This window comes from Castanea sativa, chromosome 10 (genome assembly GCF_040712315.1).
Source record: "Castanea sativa cultivar Marrone di Chiusa Pesio chromosome 10, ASM4071231v1".
Classification (NCBI taxonomy): Eukaryota; Viridiplantae; Streptophyta; class Magnoliopsida; order Fagales; family Fagaceae; genus Castanea; species Castanea sativa.
The window spans coordinates 13043368-13059158 of record NC_134022.1 but is presented as its reverse complement, the minus strand read 5'-3'; the positions used below and the strand labels follow the sequence as shown (position 1 = coordinate 13059158).

Below are 15791 nucleotides of genomic sequence, written 5' to 3'. Positions count from 1 at the left end.
CACAGTCACAAACTAAAGATATCCATCTACTAGTACATAACTAACATCGATCCTATCCTAAACTAGCTACTCATAGAGTGGACTCCTCCCACTTGTGTACAATAATTCCCCTACTCAAAAAAAAAGAAAAGAAAAAGCTAGTACGTAAGATTTATTATAGCTATCACTATATATATGTTGTAAACCTACTCCATTTTAGAACTCAAAACGTGTACATCACAAACGGTGAAAAATCCATGGAAAAGGCATGAATGGGTTTGGTTTCTTCATAATTTAACAGTCCGTTTGAAAATTCCCGCGTATTTTAAGAAACATAAACCTCATCCCTGCTCTATATCAGCTACTCTCTCTCTCATCCTATCCAAAAAAACACAAACAAAACAACATTGTATAGTCACAAACTCTCTCTTTGTGTGTGTGTGTGTCAGCCAATTCATCGAATTTAGAGAGAGAGAGAGACCCACTTCCTCGACCAAATCTCCGCCGTCGGTCTTTCATTGTAGTTACCGTCAAAATGCTGCCGTACGAGACAATACAGGAGGCGTCGGCGGCGCTTGGCCGCAACCTGAGCACGGCAGAGACCATTTGGTTCAACTACTCGGCTAACAAGTCCGACTACTTCCTTTACTGCCACAACTTTGTTTTCCTTTTCGTTGTATCCTCAGTGCTCCCTTTTCCTCTGATCTTTATTGAGCTTGCTGGCTTGGCTGGCGTTGATCGATACAAGATTCAGCCAAAGGTCAGGTTGTCTTGGCCCGAGATGTTTCGTTGCTACAAGGGTGTTGTGCGCAATTACCTTCTCGTTATCGGTCCTCTACAGCTCGTTTCTTACCCTTATATAAAGGTATGCTTTTTTGTGTTTCTGGTTATGAGATTTGGATTTGCTTTTGGGCTCTGCCAAATCTCTGGTTTTATTGATTATTTTACAATTTTGGCTTGTTGGGGTTTTCAATTTCTTTGCTATGGTGATTGTGGGGTTGTGAAATTTGGTGATTATATATATTTTTTGAATAAAGTTTTCATCTTTATCTTGTGATATTTTTACTGGGTTGTCATTGCAATACAAATTCCGTGATTGTTTGTAATGTCAAACAATTTCCATGATTCGAGCTTTTGGCATTTGTCCATCATTGCAAATTCTTTTCCATGTGCCTAATGAGATTTGCAATTGCAAGCTTCTGAATTTATGAGATTTTTTTGGGGGCTAATTATGCATAAAATCTTGAACTTCTGAATGAAATAATGGGCCTTTTTATTTTGGGGGGTTTTTCTTTTTGGTAATTTTAGTACTCATGGACCTGTTCTTTATCTTTCTGGAATAATTTTTGAAGTATTGAATTTTGAGCAAATTTGTGTTCATCGACAGATGATTGGTATTCGAACGGGGTTGCCATTGCCTTCAGGATGGGAAATGTTTGCACAATTGTTAGTATATTTTCTGATAGAGGATTATACCAATTACTGGATCCACAGGTTTCTGCATAGCAAATGGGGATATGAAAAGATTCATCGAGTTCACCATGAATACACTACTCCAATCGGATATACAGGACCATATTCGCATTGGGCCGAGGTTTTGCTCCTCGGGATTCCATCTTTCTTTGGGCCAGCCATGGTGCCTGGTCACATGATCACATTCTGGTTGTGGACGTCTTTGCGGAATATAGAGGCGATTGATACACATAGCGGGTATGCATGATACACTGACACTGTTTCGATCTTTTCCCGCCATACCCTCCCTTTAGCTTTTGGGCTCTGGTCCACTCAGATATTTTACACTTTTAGAAAACTGGACCCACTTCCTAAACGGCACAGCTTTTCCAAATTTTCAAATTTCTAATTAGTAATTAACTAATTGTAGGGATACATGAAAATTGTTTGACTAATAGGTAAGTGTTACCTATAATATGTATATATTAAGAAAATTTAGAAAGTTAGTTATTATTTTTTTTTTGTCAAAAATACTTCTAAATTAATTAATCAACAATTTAAAAATGTGGTTAAAATAATAAATTGGCAAAAGAAAGTTAGTTATTGCCTTTTTTTATCAAAAATACCCCTACCTAAAACTTAAAAATTAGGTTAAAATGGTAAATTGACAAAAATAATAAATTCCTATATCTACGTTGAAATGTCTTCCTGCTTATAATAAACTCCTATTTTTACGTTGATTTAAATTCCTACATCTATTCACTAACTCTCTACAAAATAGGATCACTCTTTTGTTAGTTTTAAAACTTCTCCAACCTACAAAACTTATCCCACGTATTCATCATACCCTTAGTTTTTTTTTTGATTGAAAAAAGTAGAAATTTTAAATTATAATAAATGTAAATTATTAATCTTTACCCAAAAAATAGAAGAGTCTCTGAGCACACGCGTGAGCATGTGCTCAGAGCCTAGCATTATTTAAGGGGCTTTTCTTATTTGGATTTTTCATTTTTTTAGTTCAAAAATGCCTCTATACTACTATGTTTAAGTAGAGATAAAATTAAAGGACAATCCGGTAAAAATGTAACTCTAAGTATCCGTTTGGATACACGTTGCGTTTCCTTCCTGCGTTTTCTCTCCTTTTTTTTTTTTTTAAAGCCGCGGTTGTTGACTTTTCAACCGTGAACAGTGCACTCGTGCACTGTTCTCGGGACCCACAAATTTCACTTTTCTGCAACTTTTTCATTAAAAATAGGTCCCACGACACTATTCACACATTTAAAAATTATTTTGCTACAGTGTTTTAAGTTTTCGGCAATAAGTTCTATCCAAACGGACCCTAACTCCCACTAAAATATTGCCTAAAAAATAGGACAACTTTACTGTTAATTTTCAAATTATTTTATCCATTATAAATTAGATTTTCAAAATAAAAATTATATATATAAAATAAAAAATACAATTTTCTCCGTTTGGATTCCTCTTTTTTTTTTTAGTTCAAAAATGACCATATACCCCTATGTTTAAGTAGAGATAAAACTAAATGACAATTTGATAAACATGCAATTCTAATTCCCACTAAAATATTGCCCAAAAACTAAGACCACTTTCCTGTTAATTTTCAAATTACTTTATCCATTATAAATTAAATTTTCAAAATAAAAACTATATATATATATATATAAATACAAATTTTTTCCTACAAAATAGAACTACTAAAAAAAAAGCTTCATCGCATGCACTTTGCGCGTGTGACGAGGCTAGTATATATAATATGGTTCAAATACAACTCAAACATTAAAACTATCTACTCCCACTAATCCATATCTACACTACTATTTAAGAGGCTTTCACTGTTTGAATTCCTCATTTTTTTTAGTTCAAAAATACATCTATATCCCTATGTTTAAGTAGAGACAAAACTAAAGAACAATTTGATAAAAATGCAACTTTAATCTCACTAAAACATTGCCTAAAAAATAAGACAACTTTCCTGTTAATTTTCAAATTACTTTATCCACTTATAAATTCGATTTTCAAAATAAAAATTATATATATAAAATAAAATAAACACAATTTTTTTTCTACAAAATAAAACCGCAAAAAAAAAGCCTCATTGCACACGCTTTGCGCATGTGATGAGGCTAGTCTTAACTTAAAGATATATGCCACCTAATTCAAAAAAAAAAAACTAATAATAAAATTATTTCATAAAAAAACTAATAATTATTATTAATATTTTAATCTAATAAATTAATACTATACGCAACATGGTTAAAAATAATTCTAATACTATGAGATATTTTTTGGGAGGGTTTTAAGTTTTTTTTACTAACTAGATGGGGAAATGATGAATCAGAAATTCAGGGTTTGCTTCAAAATATGCCATCTTTATTTTGTTGAATATTTAAATTTTATAAATTTAAAGTGTTGGCGAATTAAATTCAACTATATAATTTGTTGTTCAATATAATTTTTATTTTTATTTTTCTATACTACTATTTAAGGGGCTGCCCCTGTTTGGAGCGGATTTTTTTTTGTTCCAAAATACCCTTACACCCCTAGGTTTAAGTAGATTCAAAACTAAAGGATAATTTGGTAAAAATACATATTTAACTTGCACTAAAATATTGCCTATAAAATAAGACCACTCTTCCACTAACCAATTTCTTCAAAACAACTATACATTTATTTTTTTTTAAATAGAAAAATAAGTTAAAGATCCCACGTTTATTCAAAAACAAATCTAAATATATATTAAAAAAATAAAAAAACTAAAGGATAATCCAGATTTTTTTTTCTAAAATACCTTTATATTCCTATATTTAAGTAAAGACAAAACTAAAGGACAATCCGGTAAAAAAATAACCATAACTTCCATTAAAACATTGCCTAAAAAATAGGGTCACTTTCCTATTGATTTTCAAATTTATTTATCCACTTATAAATTAGATTTTCAAAATAAAAATTATATATATAATAAAAAACATAGGCTCAATTCTATATATATCATCCCCAACCCAATAGTTATAAAATTTTAAACACCTTAGGTTTTTTTTTTTTTTTTTTTTTTGAGAATCTTAAACACCTTAAGTTGAGTCCAAACAAAAACAAAAAAGTATTTTATATCAAAATTTACTATAACTAATTTTTTTTATTAATATATCTCATATTTATTAAATTTTAACACCGCTAACATAATATTATATAATACCAAATACTTCTCCAAGTCAAAAGGCAACCTCGCCTTAATTTCAAAACCTTAAAAGGTAAGACCTTCACGTCAGCTGCTCAATTTTTTCCGGTCCAAGTGGCCATACCATACTTGTTACGCAAATCTTCTCACAAATCCAACTGACCCCCTCCCTATGCAAACTACCCAAAAAAATAATGCAGTAACGACAACCAGCGGCGCGTAAACACAGGCGCCACCTCTGCAAGTGGGATAATCCAGCCACAGCTGATTACCCAATTACAGTACAGACAGAAACCCAAAAAGTTCACCATGTGGGTCTCACGCTGTCACAAATATTATTAAACAATCATTCCCCTTTTCACAAACCACAACCCCCCCCCCCCCCCCCCCCCTTCAACCCATTTCACACCAACCAATCACAACAAAGATAAAAACCCAACCAAAAAAAAATAATAATAACGAAATTACCTCTTTGGCATTTTCATCAGACGGAGCAGCAGTGTACCGATTACCCTGACTATTAATAGTAGGGCACTTCCACCAATCGCATACATCTCCCACTACGTGAAATCATTGTTCACCACGTGTATATACCCGCGCCTACACCTAGGCATACGCTGCACCAGCGCCTCACCGAAGTGGTTAAGCGCGATCGTAACTTGCATCCCCGAAGCCAACGTGTACTGATCATTGTGACCCAGCAGCATCACCCCATCGTGGTGCGAGAAATAATTGTTGGAGATAGTGATCCCTGTGGACCCCATTATTGTAAAAAAAGAAGTTTTTTTTTTTTATAGTTAGTTGATAGCCAACTTCCCAAGAAGTCGCTGAAGCCTCTGCAACCTGTATGAAGCTGTAAGGGTAGGATGGGATATGCTGCAAGGTTTTTAATGAAGAAAGTTAGAAAGATGCATTGGTATGCCAACATCATCAAGGATAAGTATGAAAGAGAAATTTTTAGTGGAAAAAAGGCTGGTGTGATTATCTGTTCAGTTTAATAGAGAGTTAGACATCTTTTGATATTTTTTACTACTATTGTGGATGATCTTAGCAGCTCATTCAAAAAGAGAGCTCTATGGTCTTTGTTGTCTGCAAGTGGGTTTGACTAATGAGATCAAAATGGTCCTGGAAAGAAAAAGTACTAAGTAAAGTGAGTTTTAGATGATAGCCTATGTGGAAAAGGATCCGTGTAGTTTGCCGTTTGCCTCGAGATGGTTGTGAACTGGCCGCAAGACAACGATGACAATAATTGCAGCTTCGTAGGTGGGGTGTTAGCGGATGAATATTTTGGTCTTTTGAGTATTACATCTGGCCCTGGGTGGGTTTAGCGAATAAGTAATATGCTAACGTTGCTTGTGACTTGGATTTTTACGTTCCAGGAATTCAGGCAGTTGCTTAAATTACATGTCTATCATTGTTTTGCATGTTTTGGGAATTCACCTATGATGGTTCCTCCTTTGTATGGATTTTTGTACTAATCAGCACCAATTTTTTTTATAGGCAGGTAATCATCTGTCAAAGAAAAAAAAAGGAGTTGATTAGTACAAATGTTGTTGTATGGTTTCACTTTCAAATGCTACTCTATATCCTTGTTGTCTTCTATATGGAATTCTTTACCACTGAGGGCAGCAGAAAAATGTTGAACATATGTTTTGCACTACAGGTATGACTTCCCTTGGAATCCCACTAAATACATTCCTTTTTACGGTGGTGCTGAGTATCATGACTATCATCATTATGTTGGAGGACAAAGCCAAAGCAACTTTGCTTCGGTGTTCACCTACTGTGATTACATTTATGGAACTGACAAGGTATTATCAAATTTTTTCAACAAATTTATTTTGCTATCTAGATTGTTAAATTACCTGTTTTTCCAAAAGCTTAAACTACTAGAAAATTATGAATTTAATCATTTAACTATAGTTTAATATTCTCCTCACGTGTGGGCCTAAACTCCCCCTTGTTTAGTAGGTCTCAACACATGAGATTTTTTTTTGACATTTCAAATGGGAAGTATAGTAAAGCCATGGATTAAATATAAGATCTCCTGCTCTGATACCATGTTAGATTACTAGTTCTTCCAAAAGCTTAAGCTATTAAATATTGGTGAATTTAATCATAGTTTTAACATACACATTGTAAAATGGTTGCAACTGAAAGGTGTTTCTGCAATAATTCTTCTTTGATTGTTTTTTTCAGGGCTATCGATATCAGAAGAAGATCTTTCATAAGGTAACCAATAATACCTTGCCCTTCTCTTTATCAGTTTGTTTTTGTTAGGATGTTAATTATGTACTATGGCATTTTGGTTAGAGCCTATTTGACATTTTTGTTAACATTTGCGGGGTTTGGAAAATCTGGACACAACTGTTTGGTACGGGTCAAAGATTCTTGAATTAGTCTGACAACTTGATTAGTTCATATCTTGAGAAAGACAAAATTTGCGTAACTCAGGAACTTTCTAGACACTTGTTTCCCCATAATTTTATTTAGATTGATTTAGCAAGCAGGTAAATGCTCTTCTTTGTGTGGAATGTATTAAATGGTTGTCCCGGAGGTTGAACCGCCTTGCATTTTATATTTTCATCATGAATTTTTTTATTTTGTTTTATGCAGTGAAGATCTTTTCTATCTTGGGTTTTGTATTTTCTTCTTCCTACTAATTATTTTACGTCGTTTCTTTTTCTTTTTTTTTTAATTTTAAATCTAATACAGTTGAAAGGGGAATTGAAAGGCAATGGTGAGCAGAATGGAGTCTCATATCGCTTGTCTACCCAAGATCTTAAATCCGATTAGCTGTGGTACTGCAGAACCCTATCTGGAATAAAGCTTTATGTTAAGCTTCTTGCTGGTGACAACATTCTGGAACCTTCTATTTAAAAAGCTAACATCAGTATGCTAGTCAAAGTAGAAGTCCATAGTGACCAAGGTGGATATTAACTTTGGGCTCCTAAAAATTGTGATGTTGCGTAGCTTTAGGGAGGGATTTCTAATGTCTAAGATTCACAATTCGACTTTGTGCTTTAAAACAGAATTTCAGGATTTGGGATCTTGGATTGTGTTTATGAATTTCAGGAAAGTGTTGGTCTTGTATCTTTAGTGCAAAAGTAAAATAAAGTATGCATGTTGATGTTGTGTTGTCTCTGGTCCTTTGAGATATGACTTTCTCCTTTTGTGGATCACCTGCCAATTGTATAATTGTCAGATTTCTGTGCAAATGATTCATTATGCAACTTTATAATAGGCATTCCTTTCCATGTTATTTTCTGTAGATGGTCAGGTTGGTTTTAGCCTTGTATGAGAGCTGTTGGGATTACTGTATCAATAACTCAATATTGGACTGTATTACATTATTTGCCAAAAGGTTTGGGGATTACAAATTCTAAAACAAAAACCTGTGAAGGGGTAGTATTACAAACAATGTCTGACTGTATTACATTATTTGCCAGATGTTTTGGGGATTACAAATTCTAACTCAACCTGTAAAGGATAAAACTTATGTTTTATATCGTAATTGGATCCCATAATATTTATTTTTATCTCATATTTTTCAAAATGTATTATTACTTTGGATCTCATAATGTAATCTTAACTCTTAATTGGCATTTGCATTTCAAGAAATGGGATAAGTAGACACCTATTGCTCCAATTATGCAGTGAAGTTCTTTATATTTCGGCCAATTTATGAATATTTTCCTTCCATCTGAAACTGTATGAAGCTTGAGGAACAAAGAGTGCATGGAGGGGGTTAACATATCTCTTTCAAAGGTTCCAACTTCCAATTATTGTTGCAAAGGTTAAAAAGCTGTTGTTGCAAAGGTTAAAAAACTTGATGAACTTCTTTTTTGCAAAGTAAATTGACGAGCTTTGCGCACAGTTTAGTTAGTCAAAGTTTGTTTCTTTTTACACAGAGCTCTGGAGATTTGTGCGAAGAATTTCAATCAAGCATCTTTCATCTTGAATAATAACCGGACTTTAAATTTGTTCCATATCATAGTTTTATATTTCTTAGGATTTATAAATATTTTTCGTGATTAGTTTCTTTTTTATATTAGAAAATAATTCTATATAAAAGAAAACTATTTTTTTTTTTTAAAGAAAGTTTCAACCTATGGTGTTTGCTACTAATAATAACTCTTTATTATCAGAGTAAAGACACCAATTAGTTTTTAGTGTAAACGGGGATTGAACCGCAAATCTCTTATACAACCATTAGAGACTTTATTAGTTGAGCTAACTAGAATTCACAACTATTAGTTGTTATTTATTTTTGTAAGACATGTATTGTTCAAATTAAAATTTCTTAGGCGAAAACCACATTTTCGTCTCTACATTTTTACCCGATTCCCACTTTGGTCCCTAACTTTTTTTTCCACCGCTTTTAGTCCCTATCGTGGAAAATGCATCCTAAATTTGAAATCTCCTAGTTGTGAATAAGCAGATGTTAGACTAGCCAAAGTTAATCCATCTGGCTGAACATTTACATTTGGTTCAAGCATCTGGTTGAACAGCTCAATGGCCTCCTTAGGTTGGCTATCTTGAGCATAGCAAGATATCATTGCATTAAACGAGAGCAGATCTTTCTCATCCATCTGATCAAAGAGTTTCTGAGCAGACTCAACATCCCCACATTTCGAGTACCCAGCAATCATTGTGATCCAAGAAACATTATTTCTTTGGGGCATTGCATCAATAATGCTTCTTGCCGATTCTATCTCCCCACAATCAACATAACCACTAATCATTGAGTTCCAAGAAGCTGTGTTTTTCTCCGGTATCTGCTGAAAAAAAGAGCATGCCCGGTCCAAATATCCTGCTCTCGCATACCCCAAAACCATTGAATTCCAAGATATAACATCTTTCCTTGGAATTTCATCGAACACCCCCTGAGCTTCAGCTAAATTACCAGATTTCAAATACCCAGATAAAATAGAATTCCAAGAAACCACATTCTTCACCAACATCTCATCAAACACCTTCTGTGCACTTACCATATCACACAGTTTAGAATAGAAATTCACAAGTGCTGTTTGCACGTAAACACAGCTACGATGTCCATATTTATGAACTTGACCATGTACCAAAACTCCACCTATCCTATACTCAATTCTAGCACATGCTCTTAGAGCAGAAGAAACAGCAAAAGTGGTTGGACACAGACCTAGTCTGTGCATCTGAACATAAAGCGAAAAAGCTTCTTTGAATTGGCCATGCTGGGAAAAAAACCGAATTGTGCAACCCCAAGAAAAAGCATCTGGGTTTTGCAATTGGTAAAGAATTAGTTTTAGATATTGAGCTTGAGCAACAATTCTAGAGTGAGTGGAAGTTGAGAGGGTGATTTGGCGGACTACGAGGGGTTCCAAGTGGTTATTGAGACCGTTTATGAGGATTTGTGCATGGATTTGCTTTGCCTGATTAACAGTTAGGCTGTTATTCAACAACGTTGTTAGTCTTGGCACCACCATTCAGAGTACAAGCTTTTTTGCTCCTGTGTGATCACTGATCAAAACAAATGCCTTTGTGACATGTTGAGTTGTGAATAAAAATAAAATAAAAATTTTAAACATCCGCAAAACCCTCACCATTTGCGCCAAAAATGGTTAATTACATCCGCAACCACAACGCTTAAAGCTCAACTAGTATCTCAAAAACTATCAAATTATCCGCACACAAAAAAATGTCAATTACAATTTTACACTCCGGCTCTTTATCATGGAGGATAATCATTTTTACATAGTCTACCTCTACGGGTTGTAATTTTTAGGTATTTTCAAGGCACGCTGGATGGCATTTTTTTCTCTCACATGTATGATAAGTTCACTCATTAAATTCATGTTGAGGTCCATCATGAATGTGAAAGGATTAAACATAATTTCTCCACGTTTTAGGAGTTCTTAATAATTTTTTTTTTTAAGAGGCTCACCTTTTATATAATATTTATACTGATATCCCACAAATCACTAACAAAGACTTTTAAAAAGTTTACATTTTTCTCAAAAAAAAAAAAAAAACAGACTTTAAAAATATTAAATTTCTTGTTTTATTCTCTACTTAATCTGCCATCCCATCCCTCTTATCTGAAATTTGAGATTTTTTACAGCCCTTTAATATTTTTGTGAGATTTTTAAAACTTTTTTCAATGTAAATAGTATGTATTTTGGAGGAGGTGATTGTCTTATTCTAAATTATAGAGTAGGTGAGTATAATCAGGGATAGAAGCATATGTTGACAACCCCGCGTGAAATTTTTAAAAATTAATTAATTAAGTATTTATGTATTTATTTAAAAGTTTAGATACAAAAATTTATATCCCCCAAGTTGAAAATTAGTTATTTCAAATTGTAAATTAACCCAAAGAATTTAAAATATTAAATAATCACTTGACTTATATGTGTTTACTAATACAATTTGCTTATTTGATGCTTTTTTTTTTCCCGTGGACCACATTAAAATTGTGACGCAAAAATTGAAAAAAAATTATATTATCGCTTATTCGGTTTTTCATTATTATACTCACATTTTTTATAGTTTGGAAAACTCTCTCTCTCTCTCTCTCTTTAGGTTCTGCTTCAACTTGGGCTTTAATGGAGATTGATAACGGTGCTCTCTTGCCCTAGGGCTTGGAGTAGCAGTTTTGTGTCTTGCAGCAGCTTGCAAGAGTGTGTGTTGACCTTCCTTGGGCAAGGTCAGTTTCTAGTGGTAATTTATTGTGATCCCAGTCTATCCCTGGAGATAGGTTTCCTTCGTTGTTTAGTGTTCAGTAAAAGGAATACTATGGCCGAAGAACTTAAGGAGCTCTGGAAGAAACTGTCATTCACTGAGGAGGAGGATGATGGTATTGAGCTTGGAAGTGGTAGCACAAAAGCAGTGAAAGAAAGAGGTAAAAATTGTGCAGCCCTAAAGGTGTTAACACATAGAAGTATAAATGTGGATGCCTTAAGGAAAAACATGAGGATGTTGTGGAAATTAAACAAGGGGGTGCAAATATCCAAGATAGAGGAGGATTTATTCTTGGTTGAATTTGGAGATGGGAGGGACAAAAAGAAAGTCCTTGATATGTGTCCTCGAAGTTACGAAAAACAATTAGTCTTAATTCAAGAGTTTGAGGCAGAACTAACACCAAGGGAGATTGACCTTAAATGGTCTCCGTTTTGGGTTCAAATGTTCAATCTGCCCCTGAAGAGTAGGATGAGAGAAACGGGAGAGTTTATTGGCTATAAGCTGGGGACGATTTTAGAGGTGGATGTATCTGAAACAAGGGTCCATTGGGGAAAATGCCTAAGGGTGAGGATACAGATTGACGTAACAAAAAGACTGGTGAGGGGGAAACGGGTAACCATAGAGGGAGGCGAAAGTAGGTGGATTACCTTCAAATACGAATGGCTTCCCAACTTATGCTACAACTGTGGGCTGCTTAGTCATGCACTGAAAGATTGTCTGAACAACTCTGAAACTCCTCAACAGAATATTAACGAACTACAATATAGGGCGTGGCTGAGAGGGGAACCGATAAGGAGAGGTTTTAAGGACCTTACAAAGCAGGGCATGGAAATTGAAAGTGATGAAAGGAGGTGGGCAGCCAGGTTTAGACTAGAGAAAGGGGCAGAGACAGTGGTAGGTGGGGAGCACGTGCCTAGGCTGACCAATAGGGACGGTGATAGCCTATCCTGGGTTGAAGAGAAACAAAAACATCAGAGTATCTAACACAAGAGATACATGAAGAAGGAAAGGTCAAAAAGTCTAGTGGGAAAGTAGAAGAGAGGGAGGCACAAATTCTTGTAATACCATTAGAAACTTTTCGAGCTCAACCCGAGAGGTCTGAAAGCATGCAGTGGGAGAAAGCAACTTATCAGGGGGTTAAACCTGAGTTCAAATTTGAATTGGCGCTAAACTGGCCTCAAGAGAAGCAAGTACTAAGCCCAGCCCAACCTGATACAGCTCAAGGCCCAATGGCCATGGTTTACAACCCAATTAAGGGTTGGATTGCAGATAAGTTAGGCCCAAAGAGTGGGCACTGGAAGCGCTTAGCAAGGGAGGTAAAAGGAGAAAATGGAAAGGAAGGTGCTGGCCCAACCAAACAGAAACATGAGGGACCAACTCTAATTCAAGAGCTGGACCCATACGTGGTATATCAGAAAAGAAGTAAGGAAAAGTTACAGAGCAAACCTTGTTCCGAGAATGAGAAACAGATGGATGGCGATGAGGCGGTGGTTGCGATGCAGCACCATCGAGCCCAATGAGTGTGGTTACCTGGAACTGTCGAGGCTTGGGGTCGACCCTGGCAATTCGTATACTTACCGATGAGGTGAGAACCCGAGACCCATTGCTAGTTTTCCTTGCTGAAACAAAAGCCAGCGTAAGTCGGATTAAGGGCATTTAGACAAAGCTCAACTTCACGCAAGGTATTGTGGTTCCGAGCGATGGAAGAAGCGGCAGTCTCGCATTGTTATGGAAGGAAGGTACAGATGTAACTTTTAAAAGTTGTTCGAACATGCATACAGACGTGGTTGTCCGTGAGAGCTCGGCATCAATTCCTTGGAGGGCAACGGGATTTTATGGCCAACCCGAAACTGAGAAGCGCTATATATCGTGGCAACTGTTGGATACGTTGAAAGCCCAATGCGATATGCCATGGATCATATTCGGCGACTTCAACGAGATTGTCCATCAAAGCAAAAAATCAGGTGGGCAGGAAAGAGATGTGAAGCAAATGGAAGGTTTCAGAAATTGTTTGGGCCAATGTGGGTTAGTGGATATGGGCTCCGTGGGGCAGCGATTCACTTGGTGTAATGGGCGAATTGGAGATCAAAGAACTAAATTAAGGCTTGACCGGATGGTTGCTAATGAGGAATGGATGTCTATGTTCATAAAGGCTAGTGTTATGCATTGCTCAATGTCGATTTCAGACCACTGCCCTTGCTGGCTTTGTCTCTCAAACGCAGACAACTAAGAAAGCCGGTGAGAAAGCGGTTTTTGTTTGAGGCTATGTGGACAAGGGATGATGGTTGTAGGGACATTATTGAGACAGCTTGGGATCCACTTGAGAATAGTGTTGTACACTTCATCACGGACAAATTGAAGAAGTGTCAAGACCATCTTCAGAGGTGGAATTGGAGGGTGTATGGGAATGTAAACAAAGTCCTTAGGCAGAAACAGTCAAAACTTCAGCATTTAGAAGCGTCAGAATGAACAAATGAGAAGGCAGAGGAGATACGGAATCTAAAGACAGAAATAAACAAGGTTTTATTAAGGGAGAAATTATGTGGAATCATAGGTCTAGAGCGCTTTGGATTAAATGGGCCGATCGCAATACAAAGTTTTTTCATGCCATGGCTAGCCAAAGGCGGAGAAAGACAGGATTTTGGGGCTAAACAATGCTGAAGGGGTTTGGCAGGAAGATTAAGGGATAGTTGAAGGCATAATACTGGACTACTTTGAGGCCATATTTATGTCAGACCATCCAACCAACTTCGAAGCAAGTCTAAGTGCAATCAACAGGCGAGTCTCAACTGAAATGGACGAGGAAGTGGTTGCGGAATTCAAGTCTGACGAAATAAAGACAACTCTTAAGCAGATGCACCCAACAAAGTCCCCGGGTCCGGATGGTATGTCTCCTATTTTTTATCAAAAATATTGGGATATAGTAGGCTCTGATGTTATTAACTGTGTATTGCTTAGTTGCCTTAATGAGACTTATATATGCCTTATTCTAAAAGTTAAAACCCCCAAAAAATTACTGAATTTAGGTCGATCAGCCTATGCAATGTTATATATAAAATCATATCAAAAGTACTAGCTAACTGTCTGAAAAAAGTCCTAGCAGTAGTCATTGATGAAGCACAGAGTGCATTTGTTCCGGGGAGACTTATAGTAGATAATGTGCTAGTGGCTTTCGAAACAATGCATAGCATTGATCAAAGGAGGAAAGGAAAGGAAGCCCTAATGGCCATAAAGCTAGACATGAGCAAGGCCTACGATAGGGTTAAATGGGTTTACTTGGAAGCTATGATGAAGAAGATGGGGTTTCATAAGAAGTGGGTTTCTCTCATAATGATGTGTGTGACAACAATGACTTACTCTGTTCTGATCAATGGGGAACCCAAAGGCAGAATTACTCCTTCGAGGAGTCTCCGGCAGGGAGATCCCATCTCTCCATATCTATTCCTTCTTTGTGCGGAGGGTTTGACTACCATGTGGAAAAAGGAGGCAGCAGGGAATATCAAAGGAGTGACGGTGTGTAGGGGTGCTCCTAGAATCTCCCATTTGCTGTTTGCTAACGATAGTATAATTTTCTATAAAGCCACAGCTAAAGAAGGAAGTAGAGTGCTTAAGGTGTTAGCTGACTATGAAGGCGACTCGGGCCAAAAGCTTAACAAGAAAAAGACTTTTCTCTTCTTCAACAAAAACACGATGAGAGAATTCCAAGAACAAGTAAAGAGTCAATTCGAAGCTCAAATTATTAAACACCATGAGAGGTACTTGGGGTAGCTGCCACTTATTGGGAAGGGAAAAAGAAAGGCTTTTAATCGTATTAAAGACCTTGTGGGGAGAAAAATGGCCGGGTGGAAAGGTAAATTGCTTTCTAATGCGGGGAGGGAGATTCTTATCAAAGCAGTGGCCCAAACTACACCTACCTATACGATAAGTTGCTTCAAGCTTCCAGACTCTTTATGCAAGGAGCTAAATTCAATGATGAGTAACTTTTGGTGGGGGCAGAAGGAAAGAGAGAGGAAAATGGCATGGATCTCTTGGGAAAAATTGTGCATTCCAAAGAAGGAAGGGGGCATGGGCTTTAGGGACTTAAGGGACTTCAACTTGGCCCTACTCACCAAAAAGGGTTGCGGATTCAACAAAATCCTAGCTCTATAGTCCATAGAGTTTTTAAAGCGAAATACTTTGGAGGTAGTTCGTTTAAGGATGCACAATTGGGCAATAGACCCTCCTCTGTATGGAGAAGCATAATGGCAGCCAATGAGATTGTTGAAAAGGGGTCTAAATGGGTCATTGGTAATGGCGAATAAGTGCACATTTGGGAGGATAGGTGGATTCCAACTCTAGTCTCTTTCAAGGTAGTCAGTTCAAGGGGTTCTTCAAATAATGTGGAGTGGGTTTCGAACTTTATTAATACTGAAACTAGAAGTTGGGATACAGCAAAGGTGAATAG

At 36.3% G+C, this 15791-nt stretch overlaps 3 protein-coding genes across 3 annotated transcripts; 2 read left to right on the top strand and 1 right to left on the bottom strand.

The window, feature by feature from the left end:
- Positions 1-203: 203 nt before the first annotated feature.
- LOC142612680 (methylsterol monooxygenase 1-1-like) lies at positions 204-7768 on the top strand. Its single transcript, XM_075784813.1, has 5 exons — positions 204-844; positions 1367-1689; positions 6291-6438; positions 6827-6859; positions 7343-7768. Exons 1-5 carry the CDS (start codon positions 515-517, stop codon positions 7421-7423), a joined length of 915 nt encoding a protein of 304 aa, XP_075640928.1. The 5' UTR covers positions 204-514; the 3' UTR covers positions 7424-7768.
- Positions 7769-8973: 1205 nt separating this feature from the next.
- On the bottom strand, positions 8974-10211 carry LOC142611743 (pentatricopeptide repeat-containing protein At4g22760-like). Its single transcript, XM_075783863.1, has one exon. It carries the CDS (start codon positions 10090-10092, stop codon positions 9016-9018), a length of 1077 nt encoding a protein of 358 aa, XP_075639978.1. The 5' UTR covers positions 10093-10211; the 3' UTR covers positions 8974-9015.
- A 2907-nt stretch (positions 10212-13118) lies between these two features.
- LOC142612058 (uncharacterized) lies at positions 13119-13816 on the top strand. Its single transcript, XM_075784189.1, has 2 exons — positions 13119-13489; positions 13534-13816. Exons 1-2 carry the CDS (start codon positions 13119-13121, stop codon positions 13814-13816), a joined length of 654 nt encoding a protein of 217 aa, XP_075640304.1.
- Positions 13817-15791: the final 1975 nt, after the last annotated feature.

Excerpts from the sequence above, each read along its gene's own strand:
- LOC142611743 (XM_075783863.1), bottom strand. The coding sequence starts at position 10,092 with ATGGTGGTGCCAAGACTAACAACGTTGTTGAATAACAGCCTAACTGTT.
- LOC142612680 (XM_075784813.1), top strand. The coding sequence starts at position 515 with ATGCTGCCGTACGAGACAATACAGGAGGCGTCGGCGGCGCTTGGCCGC. Across the intron at positions 845-1,366 it reads TTTCTTACCCTTATATAAAG|ATGATTGGTATTCGAACGGG; the intron begins GTATGCTTTTTT and ends GTTCATCGACAG. Across the intron at positions 6,439-6,826 it reads ACATTTATGGAACTGACAAG|GGCTATCGATATCAGAAGAA; the intron begins GTATTATCAAAT and ends TGTTTTTTTCAG.
- LOC142612058 (XM_075784189.1), top strand. The coding sequence starts at position 13,119 with ATGCATACAGACGTGGTTGTCCGTGAGAGCTCGGCATCAATTCCTTGG. Across the intron at positions 13,490-13,533 it reads AATGAGGAATGGATGTCTAT|ACCACTGCCCTTGCTGGCTT; the intron begins GTTCATAAAGGC and ends TGTCGATTTCAG.